The 25,141-nt window shown below is 33.6% G+C and overlaps 1 protein-coding gene across 4 annotated transcripts in view; it reads left to right on the forward strand.

Moving 5' to 3' along the window:
* Positions 1-25,141, forward strand: part of ena (ENAH actin regulator enabled) — a 151,234-nt gene that overhangs the window by 121,757 nt on the left and 4,336 nt on the right. For 2 of the 4 annotated variants that reach the window (XM_080176879.1, XM_080176878.1), the window contains exons 6-15: positions 12,866-13,161; positions 14,029-14,089; positions 16,178-16,244; positions 17,988-18,071; positions 19,160-19,209; positions 19,730-19,777; positions 21,373-21,514; positions 21,803-21,897; positions 22,307-22,471; positions 24,738-24,881. In XM_080176879.1, the coding sequence (XP_080033005.1) occupies positions 12,866-13,161; positions 14,029-14,089; positions 16,178-16,244; positions 17,988-18,071; positions 19,160-19,209; positions 19,730-19,777; positions 21,373-21,514; positions 21,803-21,897; positions 22,307-22,471; positions 24,738-24,881 (1,152 nt within the window). The remainder of the gene's footprint in view (positions 1-12,865; positions 13,162-14,028; positions 14,090-16,177; positions 16,245-17,987; positions 18,072-19,159; positions 19,210-19,729; positions 19,778-21,372; positions 21,515-21,802; positions 21,898-22,306; positions 22,472-24,737; positions 24,882-25,141) is intronic. The other 2 variants (XM_080176880.1, XM_080176881.1) reach the window with 1 other exon arrangement.

The raw sequence follows: 25,141 nt of genomic DNA on the forward strand, positions 1-25,141 counted from the left end.
TCTGGTGCACAAAATTAAAACCAGCAGCTGCAATAAATTAAATATTGACCCACTTATGCAGTTGGATAGGGTAATAAACACTCTGAAATAAAAGTTGAATATGCAATCAGGTAGGGAGGGGACATTGGGCTACTATTACAATAGGCCATAAAGATTAATAAGAACTTTTTGGCTTAACAACTTTGGGGACTTTAATTATTTTTTATTAGTTGGTACATAATGTTAAGTGTCTAAACGTTTTAACCACTAATAGTAATATACAGAAGGGATAATTTGGTGTATCATCATTGAGGATGTACATCAATTTATCCGCGATTTCTTTAAATCCCTGACAAGTACCTTATGAAATTATTAATAATATTAGTTAAGTAAGTGTTAATGTAAAGGGGTAGTTTCACGAAAGTCATTTGAACTTAATTTAGTGAACCGCATATTTTTTATGGTTAATTGAAAGAATTTATATTTTCTACCACGTAGTTTTTAAAATATCAAGACTTGAAAATCGTCTTTTTAAATTGCATATATCACAAAAAGACGATTTTCAAGTCTTGATATTTTCAAAACTACGTGGTAAAAAATTTAAATTCGTTCAAATATATGCCATATAAATGCAGTTTAACCAATTAACCAGGAAAAAATATGCGATTCACTAAATCAAGTTCAAATGCATTTCGTGAAACTACCCTTTTGTGATCATTTATTAAATCTTGATTGGTCGATACAATATTTTAAAATGGAGAACTCGGTTTAGTGGTTAGCGAGATCTTAAAGGACAAACAAATTAAACTTTACTACTTAATATTATAGTAAAAATATAGCTTGTTATTGCTGCTCTACTCATGGATATAATATAGGGCTCGGCAGCCGAGCGTCAGCTGCGATTAAGCCTCAGATTTTAACTCATTTGGATGTTTTGTATTTTTTAAAAAAAGAGTGATTGTCATATTTGGATTAGGTTTAGACTTCCAGCTGATTTTTAAAATTGTAAAAAAAACTACTTCCCTGAGGCTTACAGGTGGCTGATGAGCGGCTGCCGAGCCCTGGTTTAAAGAATCCTTATCCAATATCCTTGCAGGTATTCATTTCTTTGTTGAAACTCATTTTTTGTGCCATTTTGCAAAAAATTTTGCTCCCTTTTATTTTAAAATCCCCCTCCCAGCCCCATTGTTTTAATACGCTGCAAAAATATATCATATCATTCAATTTTGTGCACTTTTGTTATGCAAGGATAGGGAACTTGAAAAGAAAAGGAAATTCAAATCACGTATTTAAATAAAAAGTTTAAGATAAGGCAAGGGGGACCCACTTATAGAACGCGTAAAACTAAGTACATTATAGGAAGCTCAAGAGGAAATTTTAGCTTTCTAGAATGAATTTAAATTTACTAAATACTTCATTGGAAGATTTTATGTAGAAACCACCCCCCCCCCCCCCCCCCCATATGTTGGTCCAAATTAAAGGTGCTTTTTAATCAACTTTAACTTTTTATTTGCAGCAGCTAAATTTGAGCATTTACTTTCAAACAGATATTATGTAACTTTTTGGACTCCTTTTCCCTGTCTTAAAAGTTTTAGGAGTAGAATTGGGGATTTTTGTATGTTGTGAAAAGGTGTAATTAAATGCAGTTTGTGAATAATGAATATTTTAATTTTTTACATTTTTAAATATCACAGGAATCCAGGGAATAAATTTTTTCTATTAAATTAGGTAAATTTTTAGGTTTATAATAATAAGTGAGAGAGAGGAAATTGGGCTGCAAATGACGAAGCCCAATCTGCCCCACTTTTGAGCAAGACGATTCCCTTTTCTCCCATCTCACCCCCCCCCAAAAAAAAAAAAAAATTTTCCGCCCCCCCCCCCAAATTTTTTTTAAAACTTTTTCTTTAAAAATCTAAAATAAGAAATTGGATTATCAAATTCCACTCTCCTCTTCTCAAGTACCCCTAGAGGCCTCTAGGGGAGTAGCCGCTAGTGACGTCATATAGGAATCGTCTTGCTCAAAAGTGGGACAGATTGGGCTTCGTCTTGTAAATTGGAGTCCCCAAAGTTTTATTTACATTTGTCATGAAAACATATGTAAAACATGTGTCAAAACTTTTCTGCCATTACTTTAAACTTACAGAAGGGTAATTTTTCATCACCAATGGGGATGTACAGTACATCAATTTATAGTCAATTGTCTTATCCCTTAAGATTCCTGCTTGTTATATTGGCCTCATGCAACACCATGAAATTAGCTTATTCATTAATAGTTATTTCTCGTATCGTATTATAAACGGCTTTCCGCGGATAAAGAATGTACAATTATAAGATTAAAACCAGTTTTTTAGCCCCAAGGTGCCGAAGGCACCGGCCAAAAAAACTGTTTTTAATCTTATAATTGTACATTTTTATATTCGTAGAAAGCTGGATATAATACGATGCTAGAAATAGTTTTTTCGTATGGATGAGAACCGGTTCCTATCAACCGGATTCGAATGAATACGAGAAATTAGCTTATTCATTAAAATCCATTAAGATAACAGGTCATGTCATGTTTATTAAGGGATAGGACAATAGATGGTGAATTGATGTACATCCTCAATGATGATGAACTACGTTAACCCTTCTGTAGATTAACAATATTTCTAAAGTTAATAACATGGTAGTTTTAACCAACCAATCAAGTCTTAACATATTTTTCAATAGTTTTAGGCCAACAATTTTAAAAAAAGTGGGGTATAGTTCTTTCGTGACATCGCACCTTAAGGGGCGATTCTTCCTATTTTTCACAGTAGGTTTTCTCCTATTTCTAGCCCCTGCGGGGGGCTCTAACCCTGCGAAGCCAATGACCTAACCCTGTGGGGCAATCACCTAGCCCAATATAACCTAACATAAAATAACCTATGAAAAGCCATTTTAAAGATACGACAAATCGCCCCTTAAGGTACGATGTCACGAAAGGTCTATTCCCAAAAAGTGTTTATAAAACTTGAACATCAGCATTGTTTTCATTCCAATCTCCTATCCCTCCCTGGGTATGCATATAAAGGATTTAAAAGGTTCATTTTAATACATAAGAATTACACAAATAAACTTTTACTTAAAATTAAATTGTCAGGCTAAGGAGATTCATTCGTAAAATGGCCTAAAACCTGCCCTGGACCAATACTAAGCTAGCCCAGGAATTATGGAATCATCATTCCAGCCATTTACGAAATCTTATTGGAAATACAGACAGATGTACAATACATATTTTGAACAAATGAAACTTGATTAAGTTAACTAGTCTAAAAAAAATTTCAAGTCAGACGTTGTAAAATAAAATTAAATCTAACATAATCCTTTACAAAGAAAGTTTTTACACATGGTCCTTGCTTTAGTTAAACCTTTTAAATATCATACATGTAATATAAATATTGAAAAATAGGGGGGGCGGGGGGGGGGGGTACACTAGACTTTAAATTTTGCTGGTACCCAGAGTTTTATGTTAATATTCTTTAACTCGTTGGTTTAAAAACTGTAAGACACCTTACCTTTATTTCATTTTGATAGTTAGTTGAAACTAACGTATTCTAAACTTCATCCACTAATTTAATCTAAAGGGGTAATTTGGTATGCTTTTTCCAATGTACATAATTTATCTTTCATTGTCTTATCCCTTAAGATCCCTGCTTATTTTAGACTTTTAACACTTTACTCCAAATTATAAAGCCCACTTTGAATGAATTTATGCTTGATACATTATATTTTGTTTTGTCTTTATAATTGTTGATCTTTTACTAAACATACAAACACTTTATTTTCTTAACTCTTATCTGAAGGATAGAAATATGTATTTTGAAAGAAATATTAGATTCAAAATAAGTAATTTGTATAATTGCGGTCTTATTGAGGCCTATATTCAAATATGGAGGAAGGGGGAAGAAAATAGCATAAAACCAATTTAAAGACTTAAATTTAGAAGTTAAATTGCTTAAGGGTCTTCATAGAGAGACAAGAAAATCAACTAGTTCATGAAATAGGACTTAAATGCGTACATAAAATTTTTACGCGGATTTAACACCCCCCCACCCCCTCCCCCTGCATAAAGGAAATAAATAATCTTGGTAATATTTTTCTTTTGACTCTCTGTTAATTTCTCTGACATGTAGATTAATTGTATTTAAGGATAATAAAGGAAAGGCCTTGCAATGGAGTATACTAAGATTCATTTTATTAATATATAAAGGGTAATCTAAATTTCAGTTTAGGAGAGGGGTTTGGGCCGGGTTGGTTAATAATAGCTTAAAACTTACTAAGAACCTACATAATACTTTTCTGAAATGATAAACTTAGAATTGATAATTTAAATGAACCCCAATTATGATACCCCAAATTACCCCTTATGTAAATTTAAATTATTTGTAGATGAGTTTGTACTAACCAATGAATATTTCATAAGCTTCCAAAGATTTTAAGCGAACAAATGTTTGGGTAATGGGTAACAGTATAATTTACAGCCCAAGTCTCCACCCCCCCCCCTCCCAGATTTTAAGATTAGTCTATTTCTGTATTTTCTTATGTGTGCAGTGCATCCTAGTTGATGATAGCTAGTCTGGGATACAGGGATGTGTCAATTCATCAGAAATTAATCTACATAAACCATTTCTTTCCCCCAGCAACAAATGGTTATTTTTAAGTGGTGATTTTTTAATCTGTAGTACGAAGCTATGCATGATTTTTCAGTATGGCTAAGTACCGGTTCTAATACAGCGGATATTAATCCGGTTTCGAAGCCATGCTTGGAAAGACTTTTACGCAAATAAGTTGTGGGTAATATTATTTTATTCTCAATTTTCTTATCCCTGATCTGAGATGGAGTTTAGAGGTTTAGAGGAGGAAAATGAAATATTTAGTTAGTTGTGAGGATCAGGTGATGCTGAATTCACCTTCAGCTCAGGGATATTAAGGGATAAGACAATGGACGTTTAATTAATATATATATCCCCAGTTATGATAAACAAAATTACCCAATAAGTAGATAAGATTATTGTTTATTAAGTTTAAACAATATTAGTTTGAAAACCACCAATGAAATTCAATATAGGTACCCAAAGTTTTTAATCATCGTCAAAAAACTTTGGGTACCAGTTTAATGTCCCCTCCCTTCCTTTCATATTGGTTTCCAAAGTTTTATAAACACGCCCTCTTGTTGGCATTAAATCTTGAAGAACTTTTATTGAATCAATTTATCGTCCATTGTCTTATCCCTCAAGGTTTCTGAGTTACCTAGACCTACTGAAAAAGTGAATTATAGTTTTTTTTTTGTGCGTGCTCTCTTACTTCGCAAGATGGGAAGTTGCTCGGTAAATCTATATTTTTTTATAATTAAATATGTATTTCTATATAGTCGATAGGATACGTCTACATTAATTATTCTGTATATCTTCTTTTTAAAGAATTATTCTGTTTATTATGGATGTTGTCATCCTTGTTATTAATGTATATTCATTTATATCAAAGGAAATTATTTCTTTATTTTGGAGGGTAGTACCTATTTTATCAGAGATCTTAAGGGATAAGACAATGGACGAAAAATTGATGTACATATCCCCATTTAAGTACCCGAAGTTTTTAAGCCAACGAATGATAACGTGTTTTAATACTTTGAGTACCAGTATAATCCATAGTCCAATGTCCCCTCCCTCCCTGCTTTCTATAGAATAATGTTGTCACATCAGATTGATTTCTTTCTTTGGATAAGGATAAGGAAATATCTTAGATTCATTTGTAATAGAATATTATAAAGACAAGACTAGCAGCTACGCACATAGCATCTAGAGGCTAAAAAAATAGATTAAAACAAGACCAATACTTAAATCTGAAAGTAAAATAGCCTAAAACCATCACTGGACCTTTGATGCTCACCTGAAATATAGAACTTAATAGGTTCAGCTGACAAAAAACTTACTAATTTATGTTATAGGATTTATGTATGCATTTCAGACAAATAGCTTAAAATCATCTTATTGCTTTAACGAAGCTTCCCTTAAAAGCATATTTCAATATTTCTTAGTACTTGATTTTAAAGAAAGTAGCAGGTAAAATAATTTGAAAAAGATTGTCGATGTTCTATCAGAAGATTCTATGGAAAAGATTCTTTTGAGGATGTATACAATAGATATATTATGTCTAGATAAACAATACATTAGTTAGACCAATAAGAACACAGTGTAGGAACTATTCGAACACATTATTGGTTAAAAGTGATCATATTTTGATACAAAAAGATGGGTTATTTTTCATTTTATTCATATTATAAGTCTGCTCTAGATTTCATAGAATATGAGATTGAATTCATTTTCAAGTTGTACGTATAATTGTGTCTGATTGGCTATCTAAGGTGATAAATCTATTATGTATATTTTGTCATCAAGATTGTATTATCTGCAATGATTTATTGCAAAGAATTATATTATAGGTATACTATACATGTTATATATACACATTGGGCTCAGAAAAGTATTACAGTGAGTTTTTTTGGGGGGGAAAAAGTATTGCTAAATTCAACCCACTTACCAATGGCAGTAACTAATAATCAATATCTTATTTTCTTCATAGGCTTGGGGAGTTTTGTATCAGAGAAAATATTAACCAGTTTTCAACAAATTAAACCTCAAAACCTGTTTTCCCACAGCACAAGATATTAAAAATAGTAATGGACTAAACTAGCACCCAAGCGGCTGGTAGCAAAGTTAGTATACGCATAGCATTAGAACCGGAATTTAAAGAGCTTTAAGAAATTCCTAATAATCAATTACAAAAAAAATGCACCAAAAAGTACACAGCACACTGAAGCGCATTCTGATTTGCGGCGCAAATGCTGTGACTTCTTAGCGCTTAAATGATCCTTGTTTCTTTAAGATCTTTTCATTCTGAAACAAATGATGTGTGTACAGAGACTGTACTGTCAGTCATTTTCAATTAAACTTCTTGGTTGTTTTAAAATTCACTAGAACTTCTCCTTTTTTGTCCCGTTACTTAAGGACTTACACACCAACTCTATTTTTAGAAAAGCAGCAACATACAAGGGGGGGGGGGGGGGAGTTCTGACACATTTGCGTAAACTTAATGTATAGGCTTTATCTTTGGACTGATAGGAAAAATCATTCTTATATGATGAATTTCCCCCAGATTTATGATTTTTGTATAGGCCTCCAGGTTCCGGAGCTCCTGGCCTCCAGGTGGTCTCTGTACAGGTAAAAATGAGATGTCAGCTTATGAGACAAAATATGTATGTTTTTTCTTCAAATATGTGAATAACAATCAAAAAGAAGAATATTTTGTTTTATAGGTTAACCTCTAACTCTTCAAAAAAAATCTTATTTTTAATTTTTACCTGTACAGAGACCACCTTGAGGCCTGGAGCTCCGGAGCCTGGAGGCCTATCCAAAAATCTTAAATCTGGGGGAAATTCATCATATAAGAATGATTTTATCCCTAATAACCTATCTTTTCAGTCCAAAGATAAAGCCTATACACCAGGTTTACGCAAATGTGTCTGAACTCCCCCCCCCCCCCCCTTATATGCATAACAGAAATTATGCTTTGAAAGTTAAGTAATATTTTATAATACAAAGCTTGCATTTATAAACCTACAGAGATTAAGGCATATGCAACATAACTTTCATACAACAATAAATCTGCTTTTTTTAAAATTAGGGTTGTCAACTAAAGTTATACAGGGCGGGGGGTGGGGGTGATGACCCCCTGTAAATAGTTTCCAGCAATATGTTTTACCTTCTCCAATTTGGGTTTGTCACTGAGTGATTTTCGTTTGATTAGAACCCCACTGAAAAATCATGGATAGTATCATAATACAGATAATTTTTCAAGAATATTAAAATAAAAAATTTAAATTAAAACCGTCGGCCATTCCATTCAAGTAGATTTACATGTGATTTTAAAAATTAATTTTCTCATTTTTTTACTTATTTACTTATCCCTGCATTATATAAAAGATCATAAATAAATAACAATGCATAAGTGTAATACAAACTTCAATTTTCAAGGGCATTACATTAATTTGTTATGCAATAATTTTGATACTTTAGTAGCGAAGCTACTCTATTACTCTACTCATGTGTTCATTTTTATAACTGAATGGAAAACGGGATTTTCTTTGGTTATATCAGTGTTATAAGATTTATTTGATTTATGTTAATGGACATACTTACATTTTTCAAAAAAATCAATCGGATAATTATATCACATAAAAATTTGTTTAAAAAGTTAACAATCAAGATGTTTAAAATGGACATACGGACATTCTAGTAACGATAATAGAGTTGCTACGCTTTCTAACATGTATTAACTACTACAGGAATCCCCATGCAAAGTTTGGTATCGATAGTACAATTCTAACATGTCTGAATTATCAAAAAATACTTTCCGTTCAATACGTGCGGACGACCCTAATTATATAAAAGCTTCGCTTTTAATAAATGTTAATTTATTTTCTTCTTAACTTATTTTATAGCTTTGCAAATAATAATAGTTATTTCTCTCATCGTATTATAAACAACTTTCCGCGGATATAGAATGTATAATTATAAGATTAAAACCAGTTTTTTAGCCCCGAGGTGCCGAAGGCACTGGCTAAAAATATTGGTTTTAATCTTATGATTGTACATTTTTATATTCGTAGAAAGCTGGATATAATACGATGCTAGACATAGTTTTTTCGTATGGATGAGAACCGGTTCCTATCCACCGGATTCGAATGAATACGAGAAATGTTATTCTAATTGAAATATCGAAGAAAGTAAACGAATTTTAGCTAGAATGTCTTATTAACATTGAGAATATTTTGGAGAAATTTGATATGTACGGTATGCAAAATCCAGGGAGGAAGGGGGCCTTAGACTGTAAATTACACTGGTACCCAAAGTTTTATAACCCCGTAATCTTATTTTTTGGCTCACAATCTTTAGGAATTATTATTGAATTTGATTGATTCCTTCAAAACATAGTGTCCAAACTCTTTGTCTAAAAATCTTAATCTACAAAGGTGGTAATGTTGTTTATCATCGTGGTATAAAAAAAAAATCGTCTATTTTCTACTATAAGAAAATAAGGAATATGTATTCAATTGAATTTCTTAAAAGTAAGGTTTTCTTTAATGCCGTTAGATTAAACCAATAGACTATTTCAAAGATGTTATGAAGAAATATCTTATTGGATAAGGCATAGAATGATAAAATAATTGTTATTCCCAATGTTGAAAAATAAAATTACTCCTTTTCTTAAAAAGTTATCAGTTTAAAGTTTGGATACTTTAAATGTACTCAATACAGTTAAATATTCCTTCGCACCCTGAGATTTAGAAAGTTAAAGTTAATATATTATTCATTGGTTTATCCTTTTTTCCCTGGGAAAAATCTCAAATTTCTTAGGTAGATTCTAACAATATGATTTGATTATTTAGTCTAGAATAGTTAGTTAACAACAGATATAGATTGATAAGTATGTAAAATACTAGTTTTTATAAACACGCACTCTAGATATTTAGATATTTATTTTATGACACACATAACAAATAATACAGGGTGCGCCACATAAAACCGGACTTTTTCAAATTTGTGAACAAATGAACATAAAATTGTCAATTTTAAAGATTTTATTAAATTTTAAAAACTGGAAAGCTAACTAGGTATATAACTATTAGAAATATATAACTATAAAATCGCCTTCAGGATCAATCACCGCCTCTACCCGCCTCCTCAACCGCCAGCACGCCCAGGTCAAAATGTACCTGTCCAAGCTGGCGAAGTTCTCCTTGATATTGGTAATAAGGGAGGTCTTTGTGGTATGGGCACGTCTATTGGTGCATGCTTCAAAGTAGCTCCAGGCCCAAAAGTCCATTGAATTAAGATCGGGCTGCTGGGAGGCCCCATTCCCTTAGAAAAGTGAGTAACCTCAGGATCCAAATTCACCCAACTTTCAAGCTGCCCTTCAACACGGCGGCTCTTATTTGGGCCACAGTTGAGCTAGAACGACGTTCTATACCTTTTTGGAAATGGCATGAAGATTCAGCCAGGGTTGTCAGCGCAATTCATAGTATAAAATGAGTTTTTATGTTCCATATGGGTCGAGAATCAAGAAATTTTCACGATTTTTGACGTTTTTGACATCTTTAAATCTGCCACGTTTCACTTTGCCGGAGTACTACAGCCAAGCCATTTGAGATAAAGAGCTCTAGTCTTTTTTATTGTCTTACTTATGTATCTAACAGTATCCCCAGCAAGTTACATAACTCTACCTCATCTACAGATGGGCTGAGGGCCGATTTAGTGGGCCATAGTCGAGAATCAAGATTATACCACCAGCGCATTTCGAATCTGCCTTGCTGAACATAAGAGCGGCCAGCTCGGAGTACGAGCCCATCTTCGTCCAAAGATTTTTTTGTGCTATAAAGTCATTACCTAAGCTTTTAATAGTGGGGTCAAACGTCCTGATTGGCAAAGTAGTTTTGACGCTATGGCCGTTTTAAAAAAGTCCGGTTTTATGTGGCGCACCCTGTAATAATAACAGTATTATAATACAGGTATTAAATATTCATTTACAAACAATAAAATTGAATATGAATTAAAATTAAGGACAGTTCAATCAGATAATAATTATGTACAGTGTCAAAGGACTAAACAATCTCGTGAGAGGTAATATTCGTTGGCTTGGAAAACTTTGGGCACTTTTATTAAATCTTCATTTGCCCCTACTAGAAGTGACCAAACTTTTTAAACAATAATTTTGATATACAAAAGGGGTAAATTTGTAAATAGTCATTTTAGATGTGTAACAATTTTTTGTCTTATCCCATAAGATCATTAAAGCTTTAGCTAAGGTTTATTAATACAGGGATGGATGGTTTTAGGCTATTTTCTGCCTTCATCCTTCGAATAATTGATTATTCCTTTCCCTCTGAAAAGACTAGACAAAAGATTTTCTAGGGCATAATTCTTTCAACACAAGCATGTAGTAACAAAGCAATTTCATGCTTTCCCTCAAAGTTCTTAAAGAGCAATTAATCCTTCCACCCATCCTATTATTTTTAAAATACATTATAGTTATTGGGGGGAGTTAGTTTTTTTTTAACTGAATCCAAATTGACCTAAAGTAACAAAGAAACAAAGAAACAAAAATTAAATTATCTGCCCCCCCTCCCATATTTTCAATTACAATATTAAGGGAGAGGGGGGTGGTTCAGTACTCGACAGGGCACTTTGAGGGGAAACTGCTAGCAATTTAGACAGCACATTGTTAATTTTATTTTAGGATTTAAATTAGGTAATTATATGATAACATCCATGAAAGCGCAACTCATAGACATAGACTAACAAAACAACACAATCTGACAAAGTAGTAGGTGCATGCGTATCTTTGCATAAGTTTTCATAAATTTGAAAGAAACCTTTTTTTGTTTGAATAAAGATAAATAGAAAATTTGAATATTTATGAATAAGCAAGAAAGTTTGTATTGGAAATATTAACAATTTATTTTCACATAAAATTGAATAATCCTAGTTTTAATGTATAAAATTGAAAAGTTTTTTTGTCAATATTATTGAGCTCTTCCAGTTCCTTTTCTTAGGAAAGCTTCACATATGTCCCGGGATGGTTTTAAGCTATTTAATTTCCTATTTCTGTGGATGGTATTAGCCTATTTTTCCGCTCTCTTTTTATCCCTTCCAATGCAGGGCCTCTAGAAGCTTTTTTCCATATGTCAGACGGGTGAATAAATGTATAGCCTCATAGTTAAAAAGTAGCTGATAATAAGCAAATACCTAAAACTTAAAAAATTAGGTTGCATGGTATATTGGACTTTAAATTGTAAAATACTGATCCTAAAAGTTCATTCTTTTGCTTGATAACCTTTATGACAATTACTAAATATTTATAAGATTTACAAACAAGCTATCAGTTCAATTTATTGTTTATTGTCTTATATTTTTAGATCCCTAAAAATTCTCCAAAAATCTGCTCTACTCAAAATAAAATTTTAATTCGAAATTGGAAGAATTTTCATATGTGCAAAGTTTGTTACAAGTCAGAGATGGAGGGGACAATGGACTATAATTTACACCCGTACCCAAAGTTTTATAACAAGGTTATCAATAGGCTAGCTAAAAAATTTTGGGTACCTTTCATTTTATGTGTTTGGGTTGTTTCCATATCAGAAGTTATTAACTAATAATTTAGATCTACAGAAGGGATACTTTAGTTTCTTTTCATTGAGGATGTAAATTAATTTATAGTATATTGTCTTATCCCTCAAGATCCCTGGTTGAAATTATTGGAATCTGAACAAAGTTAATTTACATAGGCCTCCGGGCTTTTGTCATTAGAATTAATTGAAAATAAACTTTAAATGTTAATCCTATTGTATAAAGTAGTAAGGTATTTTGTAGGTAGCTTAAGATTTCAATAACTACTGGATGGTTTTAGGCTATTTTTATGCCCTTCCCTTCCGCTGGATGCTATGGGCGCATGTGCTAGTCCTTATACTAAAGTAACAGGATGTTTGTTTGTTTGTCTGTGTGTCTGTTTGTAACGAAGGATCTCGATAAAAATTAAAAAAAATATTATTGGTAAATAGCTAATTTTAACATAGATTGACAAAAACAATTTTACGTGTCCCTAGAGGCCTCTAGGGGCGTAGCCGCTAGTAATTAGATATAGAAGGAATAATGTAAAGATAAACTAATTTCAAGTGTCATTCAAAAACTACCAAAAAAGCTATCGATGGGGGGATCTCAAAGGGCGTGTAAGGTAAACTTAAAAGTTGAGAGGTTTGGTGAATTTTGAGCCTAAAAATATTTGACTAAATTTTCTTTCTCCATTTCAGGTATTAAACTCTGGCGGCCAATTGGTAGCTCCCCCACAGCAGGCCGCGCGCCAGGCGCCGGAACCGCCAGTTGCCAACACCGTGACAACGCCGCGCGGCAGCATCGACAATAACGGCCTGCAGCAGCCGCCAATACAGCAGCAACAGCGTAATGGGAGTGTCAGCAGCGGCGGCGGATCCCAGAGCAATGTTTACCAGCAGCCGCATCAGCACAACGGTCACGGCGGCGGCGTTGGTCATGGGGTTCACGGCGGTCATTATGACGGGTATTCATCGGGCAGACAAGATGACAACAGGTACAATATTAGTAGCCTCCCGCCCAGTAATAGTCAAAAATCTTTCCTGGTCCAATATGAAACTTACCTGTTTGTTAAGGAAAAGTTGGTTACGTAGTTTAAGAGATCTTAGCAAACATATACAGCTGTTTCTTGTAAGGGAGATAAAAAAAGGGGTTTGACAGTTTTGAGGGTGGGGGGGGGGGTATATAATGTATTTTTAAATTTTGAGGGGGTAAACACCCCTTTACCCCTTTTAATTTATTTATTTATGTACTGTTTTATTGCTAAAATGAGAGAATAAGGAAATAATGGAACACCGAAAAGTTATATTACTAAGGTTCCTCCAACCCTATGATGCATTTATGCAAGCCTAATCCTTAAAAAGTTGTATTGAAAGGTTACAACCCTATGATTTATTTATGCAAGCCTAATCCTTAAATAACATTATTCTGTAACTAGGTTGCAGTCTTAAATCAGAGTTTTAGTAGATTTTTTTTATATTATTACCCTGCTATTAATATAACTTTTTGGAGGAAAAGTTACAATTTTAAAGATCAAACTGTATATGGATAGATTTTGCATCCTTAAGTTTAACATATTGGCTATAAACTGCGGACACTTTGAAATAGATGATGCTTAGGGATAGGGCAATGTATGATATTTTAATAATCCCCCAACCTTCCATGCCACCTTCCTCGAGGAAGGGAACGTTTAACTGTCAATTATACTGGTATCCAGAGTTTTATAAACAACTTTTAGCATTAGTTGGCTTAAACTAACCTTTGGGTACTTCCATTCCTGTGTTTTGACACAGCTTTGAAAAATATTTTATAAAATTTAAATTCATAGGCTCGTAGCTTCTCTATAACCTAAATTATATTTTAGTATGTACGACGAATATCAGAAGAGTTCACTGTCAGATCAATATGATATGAGACATCATGATGTAAGTTTTTTTTAATCAAGTGCTTTCCCTCAAAGAACCTATCGAGCGGTGAACCCCCTCCTCCACCCTATTTTTATCATTAAATTAAAAATAGGGTGGTTCTTACAACCCATGCGGGGGAGCCTTAACCCTGCGATGCTACTTACTGCCCAATTTATCCTAACCTAATAAGACTTAAAGTTACTGTTGTTTTCAAAATAACAGGTGATGGGGTTTCTGTGCCCGACTATGTACTTTAAGGAAAACTGCTTTAAATGTTTACCTAATTTAAAGTGCTTTACCATTTCGACATTTGAAAAGATATTAGTAATAAGACTAGTTTAAGGTCAAAATTCACAATTTAACAGACAAAAAGAAAGAACTAACTAAAAACTAATGTAGAATATTGTGAAAAGTTTTTAGCTTATCTGAAAATGTCTAATATCGGATAGGTTAGATATGGATAGTCGGCTTTATCCTTATAATTGTCTTTACATAATGTAGCCCATCCTTCTAAATAGAAGTAAAGGTAAAATAGCCTAAAACTATCTCTGGATCTATGTGAAGCTTTCTTAAAATGGATAACTAAATCGGTTCAGTGGTTAGTGAGATCTTAACGGACAAACCAAAAAGCCTTACAACTTTACATTAATTAAAGCAGTTCTCTTTTAAAGTAGCATACAATATGAGTATGACTAGTGTAGCAGTTCCTAAGATCTTTTGCCACAAACAGACATAGCAATACTTACTATACTACTTCATGATTTCACCCCCTCTGTTAAATGTTAAAAAGATTTCTCGTATTCATTCGAATCCGGTGGATAGGAACCGGTTCTCATCCATACGAAAAAACTATCTCTAGCATCGTATTATATCCAGCTTTCTACGAATATAGAAATGTACAATCATAAGATTAAAACCAGTTTTTTTAGCCGGTGCCTTCGGCACCACGGGGCTAAAAAACTAGTTTTAATCTTATATTTGTACTTTCTATATCCGCGGAAAGCCGTTTATAATACGATGCGAGAAATAACTATTAAAACTACCCCTCCCCCCCCCCCACACTTAAGCCTTAAAGCTTGGCTTTGGCTGTAAGGCTTAACCAAATAGGTCCAGTGGTTAGGGAAAAAACATTCATACACACAGGCATCCTACTGCTTCAATATAAGGGTGCGAAATTCTGTCGGGGCTACCTACTTCATTTCAAAGGACAAAGCCAAAAAATCATTCTTCCCAATACAAAGTTATTTCTAAAGTGTTTTATAAATACTGAATAGTATCATAGAAACTACAAAAAAGAAAATTATTTATCCATAATACAAAATAGGACGATGTATGTCCGTCTGTCTGTCTCAGGCCTGTGGTAGTTTTAGAGCCTTAAAGCAGCATTAATATCTGCATATGTAACATATTATCAGAACTGCATATTATTACAACAGCGCCAGCTGCCTTTCCCTTAACTTCACTCTAATCATAAAAACAGCCCCCTTCATGTGTTTGCTGTTATGTCTTTAAAGTAATGAAGTTACTCTAGTCCGTTAGTCTGCTATGGGGGAAATGTGGCTTTTCGGTTCTATTCAAGATAGACGGATTTTTTCTTGTAATGAGCATCCAGTATATTATTTGCTTTGTCCGTCGGTCTGTCAGTCATGCAGAAATAGAAATTGTAAAACATATTAAAGGTTTCGAGATTTTTTCAATAAATTATTTTATTAATTTCTGCTTTTAATATCTTTCGTCTGTATCTCGTAGTTTTTTTTGAGTGCCTTACTTAATCTTATTGCTATTTCTTGCTTGTTGCAAATATGAAGCACTATGCGTATATGATAATATGCGAAAATTGCGTATATGATAATATGCGAAAGTGTATGCACACCCCAGAGAATTGGTTTCCTATAAATATGCATTTTACAATAATTTATAACCCTTCTGGTTTTCAAAAACACACCTTTTATGATATTTAAAACCTAATATAAGATTTTAACTTAATAGTATTTAGATTTTTATAGCTTTTGGTCCTAACAAGGATATAAAGGTTTAAAATAGCATCACCTATAAAGGATTTAAAGATCAAGCTCGTGACAACTAATGATGATTTAATTAATTAAGGAGAGAATGTACGCCGAGAGACCGAGTAATATGCAACATGTCAATTCTTCACCTAATATGTCAAATGGTAAGTTTTAGTAATATGCAACATGCCAATTCTTCACATAATATGTCAAATGGTAAGTTTTAGTAATATGCAACATGCCAATTCTTCACATAATATGTCAAATGGTAAGTTTTAGTAATATGCAACATGTCAATTCTTCACATAATATGTCAAATGGTAAGTTTAAGTAATATGCAACATGTCAATTCTTCACATAATATGTCAAATGGTAAGTTTTAGTAATATGCAACATGTCAATTCTTCACCTAATATGTCAAATGGTAAGTTTAAGTAATATGCAACATGTCAATTCTTCACATAATATGTCAAATGGTATGTTTTAGTAATATGCAACATGTCAATTCTTCACATAATATGTCAAATTGTAAGTTTTAGTAGTATGCAACATGTCAATTCTTCACATAATATGTCAAATGGTAAGTTTTAGTAATATGTAACATGTCAATTCTTTACCTAATATGTAAAATGGTAAGTTTTAGTAATATGCAACATGTCAATTCTTTACCTAATATGTCAAATGGTAAGTTTGAGTAATATGCAACATATGTCAATTCTTTAACTAATATGTCAAATGGCAAGTTTTAGTATTATACAACATGTCAATTCTTCGCATAATAAGTCAAATGGTAAGTTTTAGTATTATGCAACATGTTAATTCTTCACCTAATATGTCAAATGGTAAGTTTTAGTAATATGCAACATGTCAATTCTTCACACAATAAGTCAAATGGTAAGTTTTAGTAATATGCAACATGTCAATTCTTTACATAATATGTCAAATGTTAAGTTTTAGTAATATGCAACATGTCAATTCTTTACCTAATATGTCAAATGGTAAGTTTGAGTAATATCCAAAATATGTCAATTCTTTACCTAATATGTCAAATGGTAAGTTTTAGTATTATACAACATGTCAATTCTTCGCATAAAAAGTCAAATGGTAAGTTTTAGTATTGTGCAACATGTTAATTCTTCACATAATATGTCAAATGGTAAGTTTTTAAAATCCTAAAGTTAAAGTATCATGATATCTGGCTCTCTGTTTCGTATGAAATGGTTAACAGCCAAGCTGATAAGGTTCTCTTTTACAGTGAAGCTACTTATATGGTATGGCTGAAAACTAATTCTAATCTAGCGGATATTAATTGGTTTGAAGCCATACGAGGATGAGTTTTAAACTTTTGCATAGGCTGCACATCCTAATGTATAAGTTTTTATGAAATAATAGCACATATACTATTGCATAGATTTAATGTGGTGAAATTGAGGCATTTAAATGCAAACTACAACTTTGTATATTCTTTAACAACTTCAATATGCAGTATGCATTGTATATTCTCTATCTTTCTATCTATCTTTAAATTACTATCTTTTTACAATTTACATGCATTCTACAACTTGACATATTCTTTAAATACTTCTATAGGCAGTAGTATGCATTGCTTATTCTCTATCTTTCTAACTATCCTCTAGCTATTAATATAACTAATTTCTAACTATTAATATACATTATACAACTACAACTTAATCTACTTCTAAAGGTAGTAGGCATTCTATATCTTTCTGTCTATAATTTTGTATCTATTTTCTGTGTATTCTCTTTCTCTCTATCTATCTGTCTATCATTTTCTATCCATTTACATGCAACTAAAACTTGCCATATTCTTTAACTATTTCTAGCAATTTATATCTATCTATCATTTTCCTTCTGTCTTATCTATCTAATATATTTATCTATCCTAGTGCCTGGGCACCACCGCACGTACTCAGCCCCTCCGATGCCGGATCAACAACAGTTGCATCACCCACAACAGCCACAACAACAACAGGAAACTTAATTATTCAAATCAAATCCAGGGATTGGAACATGGATCATGGAAATCCCAGGGAGGGAGGGGGCATTGGGTTTATAAATTTAACTGGTACCCAAAGTTTTATATACACTTTTTTTGGGTACTCCAATATTGATTGATTGGTCCAACCTGACAGTATCCAAACTTATTAAAAACAAAATTTTATCTTCAGAAGAGGTAATTTTGTTTATTATTATTTGGGATGTACATCAATTTAACTTCCATTGTCTTATCCCTTAAGACTCGAAACCATAATAAGCTCGCATCGAATTATAAACAGCTTTCCGCGGATATAAAAATGTACTTATATTGTATTAAAACCAGTTTTTTAGCCCCGAGATGCTGAAGACACGGGCTAAAAAACTGGTTTGAATCTTATGATTGTACATTTTTATATTCGTAGAAAACTGAATATAATACTATGCTAGTCATATTTTTTCCGTATGGATGAGAACCAGTTCTTATCCACCGGATTCGAATGAATTCGAGAAAATGCTCTCCTGTCTTTGGTGATTTGAAACAAAAAGATTTTGTATAAATGCAGTTTAGTTGAATATTCATTGAGAGTGTGAGTTATTATATGTTTAAATAAGATCAGTTATTGCATTTGATAGTGTATGCAGGGTGGTATTCTGGTAACCAAAGTTTTAAGAAAGACTTTCTCTAAATTGAGGGCTTGAAAGCATCGGGTACTTAAATTATAAATTAATTTGTTAGTTTAATTTAGCAGTATTTTAAGTATTCAATTAATATAAACTTTTAAGGTTAAAAAGCAACGTGTTTTAAATGGACACACAGACTTTCTGATAACAATTATAGAGTTGCTATGCTTCCTAATTCGTACCTTAAGGTTATAGGAATCATCGTGCAAAGATTGAAATCGATAGAACAATTATAAATTAATGAAAAGATCTAACCGTTTCGGACGAGCCGACCTTTATTATAGAAAAGCTTTGTTTTTAAAAATGAGAAGTGTAACAGACAAATATCCCTTCCCTCTCTGATTAGAACCTAAAGATAAATGTTTATAAATGAAAGATGTTTGAATAATTAATTTGGTATAGTATCAGCAACAAAATCAGCAGTCTCAATACCAACAGTATAACCAACAGGTAAACATGTATAGATGGACAGGTATATAGATGGATGGACATATAGATAGACAGATGGACAGATAGATAGACAGATGGACAGGTAGATAGATGGATGGACAGACAACTATTTCTGTAACCTGATTAATTATAGATTGATTGACCCGACAGATAAATAAAATAACATATGAACAGGTAAATAGATAGAAAAACAGAAAACAAAAAATTTACCTAAGCATTATTAATATTACCTGAAAAGATGATAAAAGTAGCATTACTCAGCTCACCAAAGCAACAGTGTAACCGATCATCAGGTAGACAGGATCAATGTCATTTTAAGCTTATTCTAAAACATATATATATAGAAAAACATCCAGTTTATCTAGATAAATACATAAAATTGCATATTCTCACATTACATAACAGGATTTTTTTCTTAAAAATATAACTGTTAATTCAGACAATTAGGGGAAAGCGGCAAAGCCTGTCCCTCAAATAAAATCTATGGAATAAATAACAACTTACCTAATTTTTATTTCAGTATCAAGCCCCACCACAGCCTCCTATGCCTCCACAACAACCAACACAGGTAGATAGATAGATATATATTTATATAGATAGATAGTATCAAGCCCCACCACAGCCTCCTATGCCTCCACAACAACCAACACGGGTAGATAGATAGATATATATTTATATTAGATAGATAGTATCAAGCCCCACCACAGCCTCCTATGCCTCCACAACAACCAACACAGGTAGATAGATATATATTTATATAGAAGATAGATAGTATCAAGCACCCCCCCCCCCCACAGCCTCCTATGCCTCCACAACAACCAACACAGGTAGATAGATAGATATATATTTATATAGATAGATAGATAGTATCATGCCCCACCACAGCCTCCTATGCCTCCACAACAACCAACGTCCAACACAGGTAGATTGATAGATAGATATTTATATAGGTAGATATACAGGGTGGGGCAAATAAGACCGGACAAATTCTAACTTATAAACAAATGAACATAAAATCGTCAATTTTAAAGATTTTATTGAATTTTAAAACTGGCAAGCAAAATAGGTATATGACTATTAGATTGTTCAATAAAATCGCCGCTAGCCTTAATTACCGCCTCTACCCGCCTCCTCAACCGCCGGCAGGTACAGGTCAAAATGTACCTGTCCAAGCTGGCGTAGTTCTCCTTGATAGTGGCAATGAGGGAGGTCTTTGTGGTATGGGCACGTCTATTGGTGCATGCTTCAAAGTAGCCCCAGGCCCAAAAGTCCATTGAATTAAGATCGGGCTACTGGGAGGCCACATTTCCTTAAGAACGTGAGTAACCGCAGGATCCAAATTTGCCCAACTTTCAAGCTACCCTTATACACGGAGGCTCTTATTCGGACCACAGTTGAGCTAGAACGACGTTCTTTACCTTTTTAGAAATGGCATGAAGTTTCAGCTAGGGTTGTCAGCGCAACCCATAGTCTAAAATGAGTTTTAAAGTTCAATATGTGTCCCTAAAGTCAAGAACTGAGAAATTTTCACGAATTTTCACGATTTTTGACGTTTTTTACATTTCAAAATCTGCCCCGTTTCACTTTGCTGGAGTACTACGGCCAAGCCATTTCAGATAGAGAGCTCTAGTCTTTTTTAGTGTCTTACTTATGTATCTAACAGTATCCCCAGCAAGTTGCATAACTCTACCTCACCTACAGATGGGCTGAGGTCAGATTTAGTGGGCCCTAGTCGAGAATCCAGATTAAAACACCGGCGAATTCGGAATCTGCCTTGTAGAACTTTTGTGCGGCCAGCTCGTTGTACACGTCCATCTACGTCCAAAGATTTTTATTTGCTAAAAGGTCATTACCTAAGCTTTTTACAGTGTGGTCAAACGTCCTGATTGGTCAAGTAGTTTTGTCGCTATGGCCGTTTAAAGTTTGTCCGGTCTTATTTGCCCCACCCTGTATATATATGATAGATAGTCAGTTAGACAGATATAAAGATTAACAGATAAAAACATATAAAGATAGACTCTTAGTCGTATAGTCTGATATTCACATAGACAGATACACAGTTAGACAATCAGTCAGATAACAGACAAATAAGGTAGACATTTAGACAAACAGATAGACAACCTGGTAGAAAGTTTGTTTATACAATAAAATTTCTTATTTCAGTATAACGGTCAACCACAGTACAGTCCCGCGCCTCCTCCCCAACCACCTCCAGCCCCCGCTGCTCCCCCTGCACCCCCCGCCCCTCCTGCCGCCCCACCAGCACCGCCTGCTCCCCCCGCGCCCCCAGCTCCCCCTGCATTAGGTAAGATGATTTCTATCTTTCGCGCCAATTTAAAAAAAAAAAACAGGAAAAGTAAATTGGCAGTTTTTTCAAATGTTTAAATTATTCATGCTTCATTACAGAAATCTTAAGGGATGGGCGAATAATTTGTACAATGCTAACAAATGAAAAAGCGTGTCTATAATATAGTTTAATATTATCTTCATTCCTCTATAATTTTATGAGATCCCTTTTATTAAAAAGGATAAGTTTTGGTTTTCTAATAACTAGGTACTGTATAGAATTTTGAAGAATTCATTTTTGTTTTAGGTGGTGGTGCGCCCCCTCCTCCCCCGCCCCCAATGCCCGCATTAAAGAAGTCAGATTCTGGGGACCCGTTGGGAGGTCTTGCAGGAGCTTTACAGGTCAGACAATTGATTAATTGATTAGCCATAGTTTCTTAGAGTTGGGACCTAAGACTCCTTGAGTAGACTGTGACACTTCAGTGCAGCCACTAGGGCCAGTTCAAGCTCCATGTTCAAGTTTTGTATGTACCCTTGTAATTATATCACCATATAAGTTTTAAGTATGGCAGGTGTCCCAAATTAAGTCCCCGAAATTAATGACACTCTGCTCAAGGAGGCCTGGGATTTAGGGATGTGTTGGTATTATACACTTTAATATTAGGTATCCGGCGCAATACTACCTAACAATCTCCCTTCTTACGCAACATGGGCGAGGTTGCGTGAATACTGATTAACTGTTTGCTTATTTGGGCCATTACACAAATCTATTAAAATAATATACATTTATAATATTTATTAACTATTACAGGGTGTCAAACTGAAGAAGACAAACCGTCAGAACTCGATGTCCGGGCCCCACGAGAATAATACCAACGGGACCGCGGCCAAGTCCGGATTCGGGTCGGTTGGCCGGTCCTCTGGCGGCGGCCTCATGGACGAGATGCAGAAAACTTTGGCACGCAGGAGAGCTAAGGTAATTTGGAATAGTTTTTCACTATAACTTCCAAACCGATTAATATACGTTGGATTAGAACCGGTTCTAAGCAGTACTAAAAATCATATATTGTATCGTATTATATTTAGTATTCTACGAATATAAAATGTACTAATTAGCTTCGGTATCTCAGGGGTAACAAAACTGGTTTTAATCTTAAGTTATAACTGTTCATTTTTATATCTGCGGAAAGATGTCTATAACTATCAACTCTTCAACTGTAAATCTCATTCGTTGGCTTAAAAGTTTTAGGGACTTTTGTATAACCTTTATTGGTTGGTATAAATCAGTTTTTCGGATCCGCATTGATTGTATGCGGATCCGGATCCTCCAAATTTGGTCAGTGCGGATCCGGATCCGGATCCTTGACAATAAAAATAAAATCACCAAATTTTTCAAAAGATATTTAGGGTAAGGGGGGGGAAATTTCGGTATTTTTTCGGTTTTTTTGAAAAAAAAATGGGGTAAATATTAATATTTTCAAATGAAACCAAGACCGGTAGGAAGCTTATGGAAAGGACTATCAGGTCCTAAAAGAACGTTATCCTAGGACTTTTAGAAGTTTGCCGAAATTGACCGCAAAAAAGTTACCGAAAATTCCCCACCAGCGGGGGAATTTTCGGTAATTTTTTTCAACCTAAAAAAAATCGATGAAAAACGGCCAAACGGCCAGTCGAACATAAATAATCATAATTAGTATAGGTTATAGGGATTATCCACAAAAAATTTCATAATGATCGGACTATTCCTTCTATGTTAAAAATGAATTTTTTTGAAAGACGCGAATTTTCGATTTTTTTTTCTCGAAATTTTTTTTAAAAAAAACTTAAAATTGATATAAGAAAAAAACGTATTTTATTACTTTTTAGGCCTGATCCTAAAAAAGCTTACATTGAACTATAGATTTAGACCAAAAAACATGAAAATTGATTAAAAATTGACCTCAATAATCAAATTTGAAGCAAAAGTGTCATCTTTGCAAAAAATCTTGACTACATTTTAACCTTAAAAAAATCGATGAAAAAAGGCCAAACGACCAAACAAGCGTAAAAAATTATAATTGGTATAGGTTATTGGGATTAACCACAAAAAATTCATAAAGATCGGACTATTCCTCCTATGTCAAAAATATTTTTTTTTCAAAGGACCAGAAATTTTGATTTTTTGCTCTCAAAAATTTGCTTCAAAAAATAAAATTAATTTTTTTTTGTTTTTTATCTGTTCTATTCATTTTTAGGCCTAATTCTTAAAAAGTCCATATGGAATAATAGATTTGACAAAAGAAAACATGAAAACATGACCTTAAAAGTTGAATTTTAATTTCTTTTGAAATTACCGAAATTTCCCCCGGCGCCAACTTTGGTCATTTTTGAAAAAAATATTACCCCGATTTTAAAGCTCTCAACGGATTTAGAAAGATCGGGCAATTCTTAGTTCAAAAGGTTTTTACGGATCAGCTCTAGGTCTTACCAATTTTTGTGTACGTCGATCTTTACACACCTACTAAAAAATTTTTGAAAAAAAAAAATTTTTTCGTCCGACTTTGAGACCCAATAAGTATCCTTAATATTCATCTCACAAAAATTCATTTCATACTTTTTTGTAGGCAATTTAATAAGGAACAAATTTACTTTTATGTTTTTTTCTGTCATTTGAAAGGAACATGGAGAAAAAGGTCATTTAATGAAGGTAGGTCGAAATTACCGAAAATAGCCCCTTACCGAAACTTCCCCCGCCTTACCCTATTCTTTAATTCGAAGTCAAAAATACCTTATTTTTCAAGTCTGAACCTAAACCTTAAAGATTGGCTCTCATAAAGAGAATGCCTGAGATTTTTTTTTATAAATTTAGGTAGATTTTTCCATTTTTTCCGAATTTTTTTTAAAGTCCAAGGATCCGAAACTCTGGTATAAACTAGCGATGTCTATGAATGTCTAAATCTATATAAGGTTTAATTTGATAAAGTAACAGGTTAGCTTCCCATAGGTCCCGATAGGCTTCAAGTTTGGGGGGAGGGTACCACAACCCTCCCAAAAGAAATCGCCAGAAATACGAAAAATATTATAGTATTCCCGCAGGGCGGTGAGAAACATAAAAAAAGCTTATCTTAACATTATTTCTTAAATTAAGTATTTAAAATAAAAAAAATATTTAAATTTAAAGTGCCACTAGAGGCTTCTAGGGGGCGTAGCCGCTAATCTTAGAATAAATAAACATTTTATGCTGAAAAATACAATAATTTTAGGCTGAGGCGCCAAGTTCTGACGGCGACAAAAATGGCGGCAGCGGAAGTGACACCAAGGGCTCAGCATCCCCGGGTAAGCCGGGCTCAGAGTCGCCCAAGGGACCCACGGCGGGGTCGGTGAGGGGGCGCAGTGCGGAGTTAGACGGTGCAGGGATGTATATATTGTATGCAATGCATGTTTCGGAAATTTTTGGATAATAATAAACTCTGGTTAATATTGATATGTCTGTAGGTTATTCCCATTGATGGATTGCATTGGACTTTATATGATTGGTTCATATTTTGTAAACATTTACTCTCATTGGTTGGCTTAAAAACTTGGGGGGGGGGGGATTTAAATCTTTAAAGTAAAACATTTTCACGAATAATTTTAATCTTCAGAAGAAGTAAAAATTTCATAGTCT

Source organism: Acartia tonsa, chromosome 11 (assembly GCF_053477335.1).
Source record: "Acartia tonsa isolate MP-2025a chromosome 11, ASM5347733v1, whole genome shotgun sequence".
Taxonomy (NCBI): Eukaryota; Metazoa; Arthropoda; class Copepoda; order Calanoida; family Acartiidae; genus Acartia; species Acartia tonsa.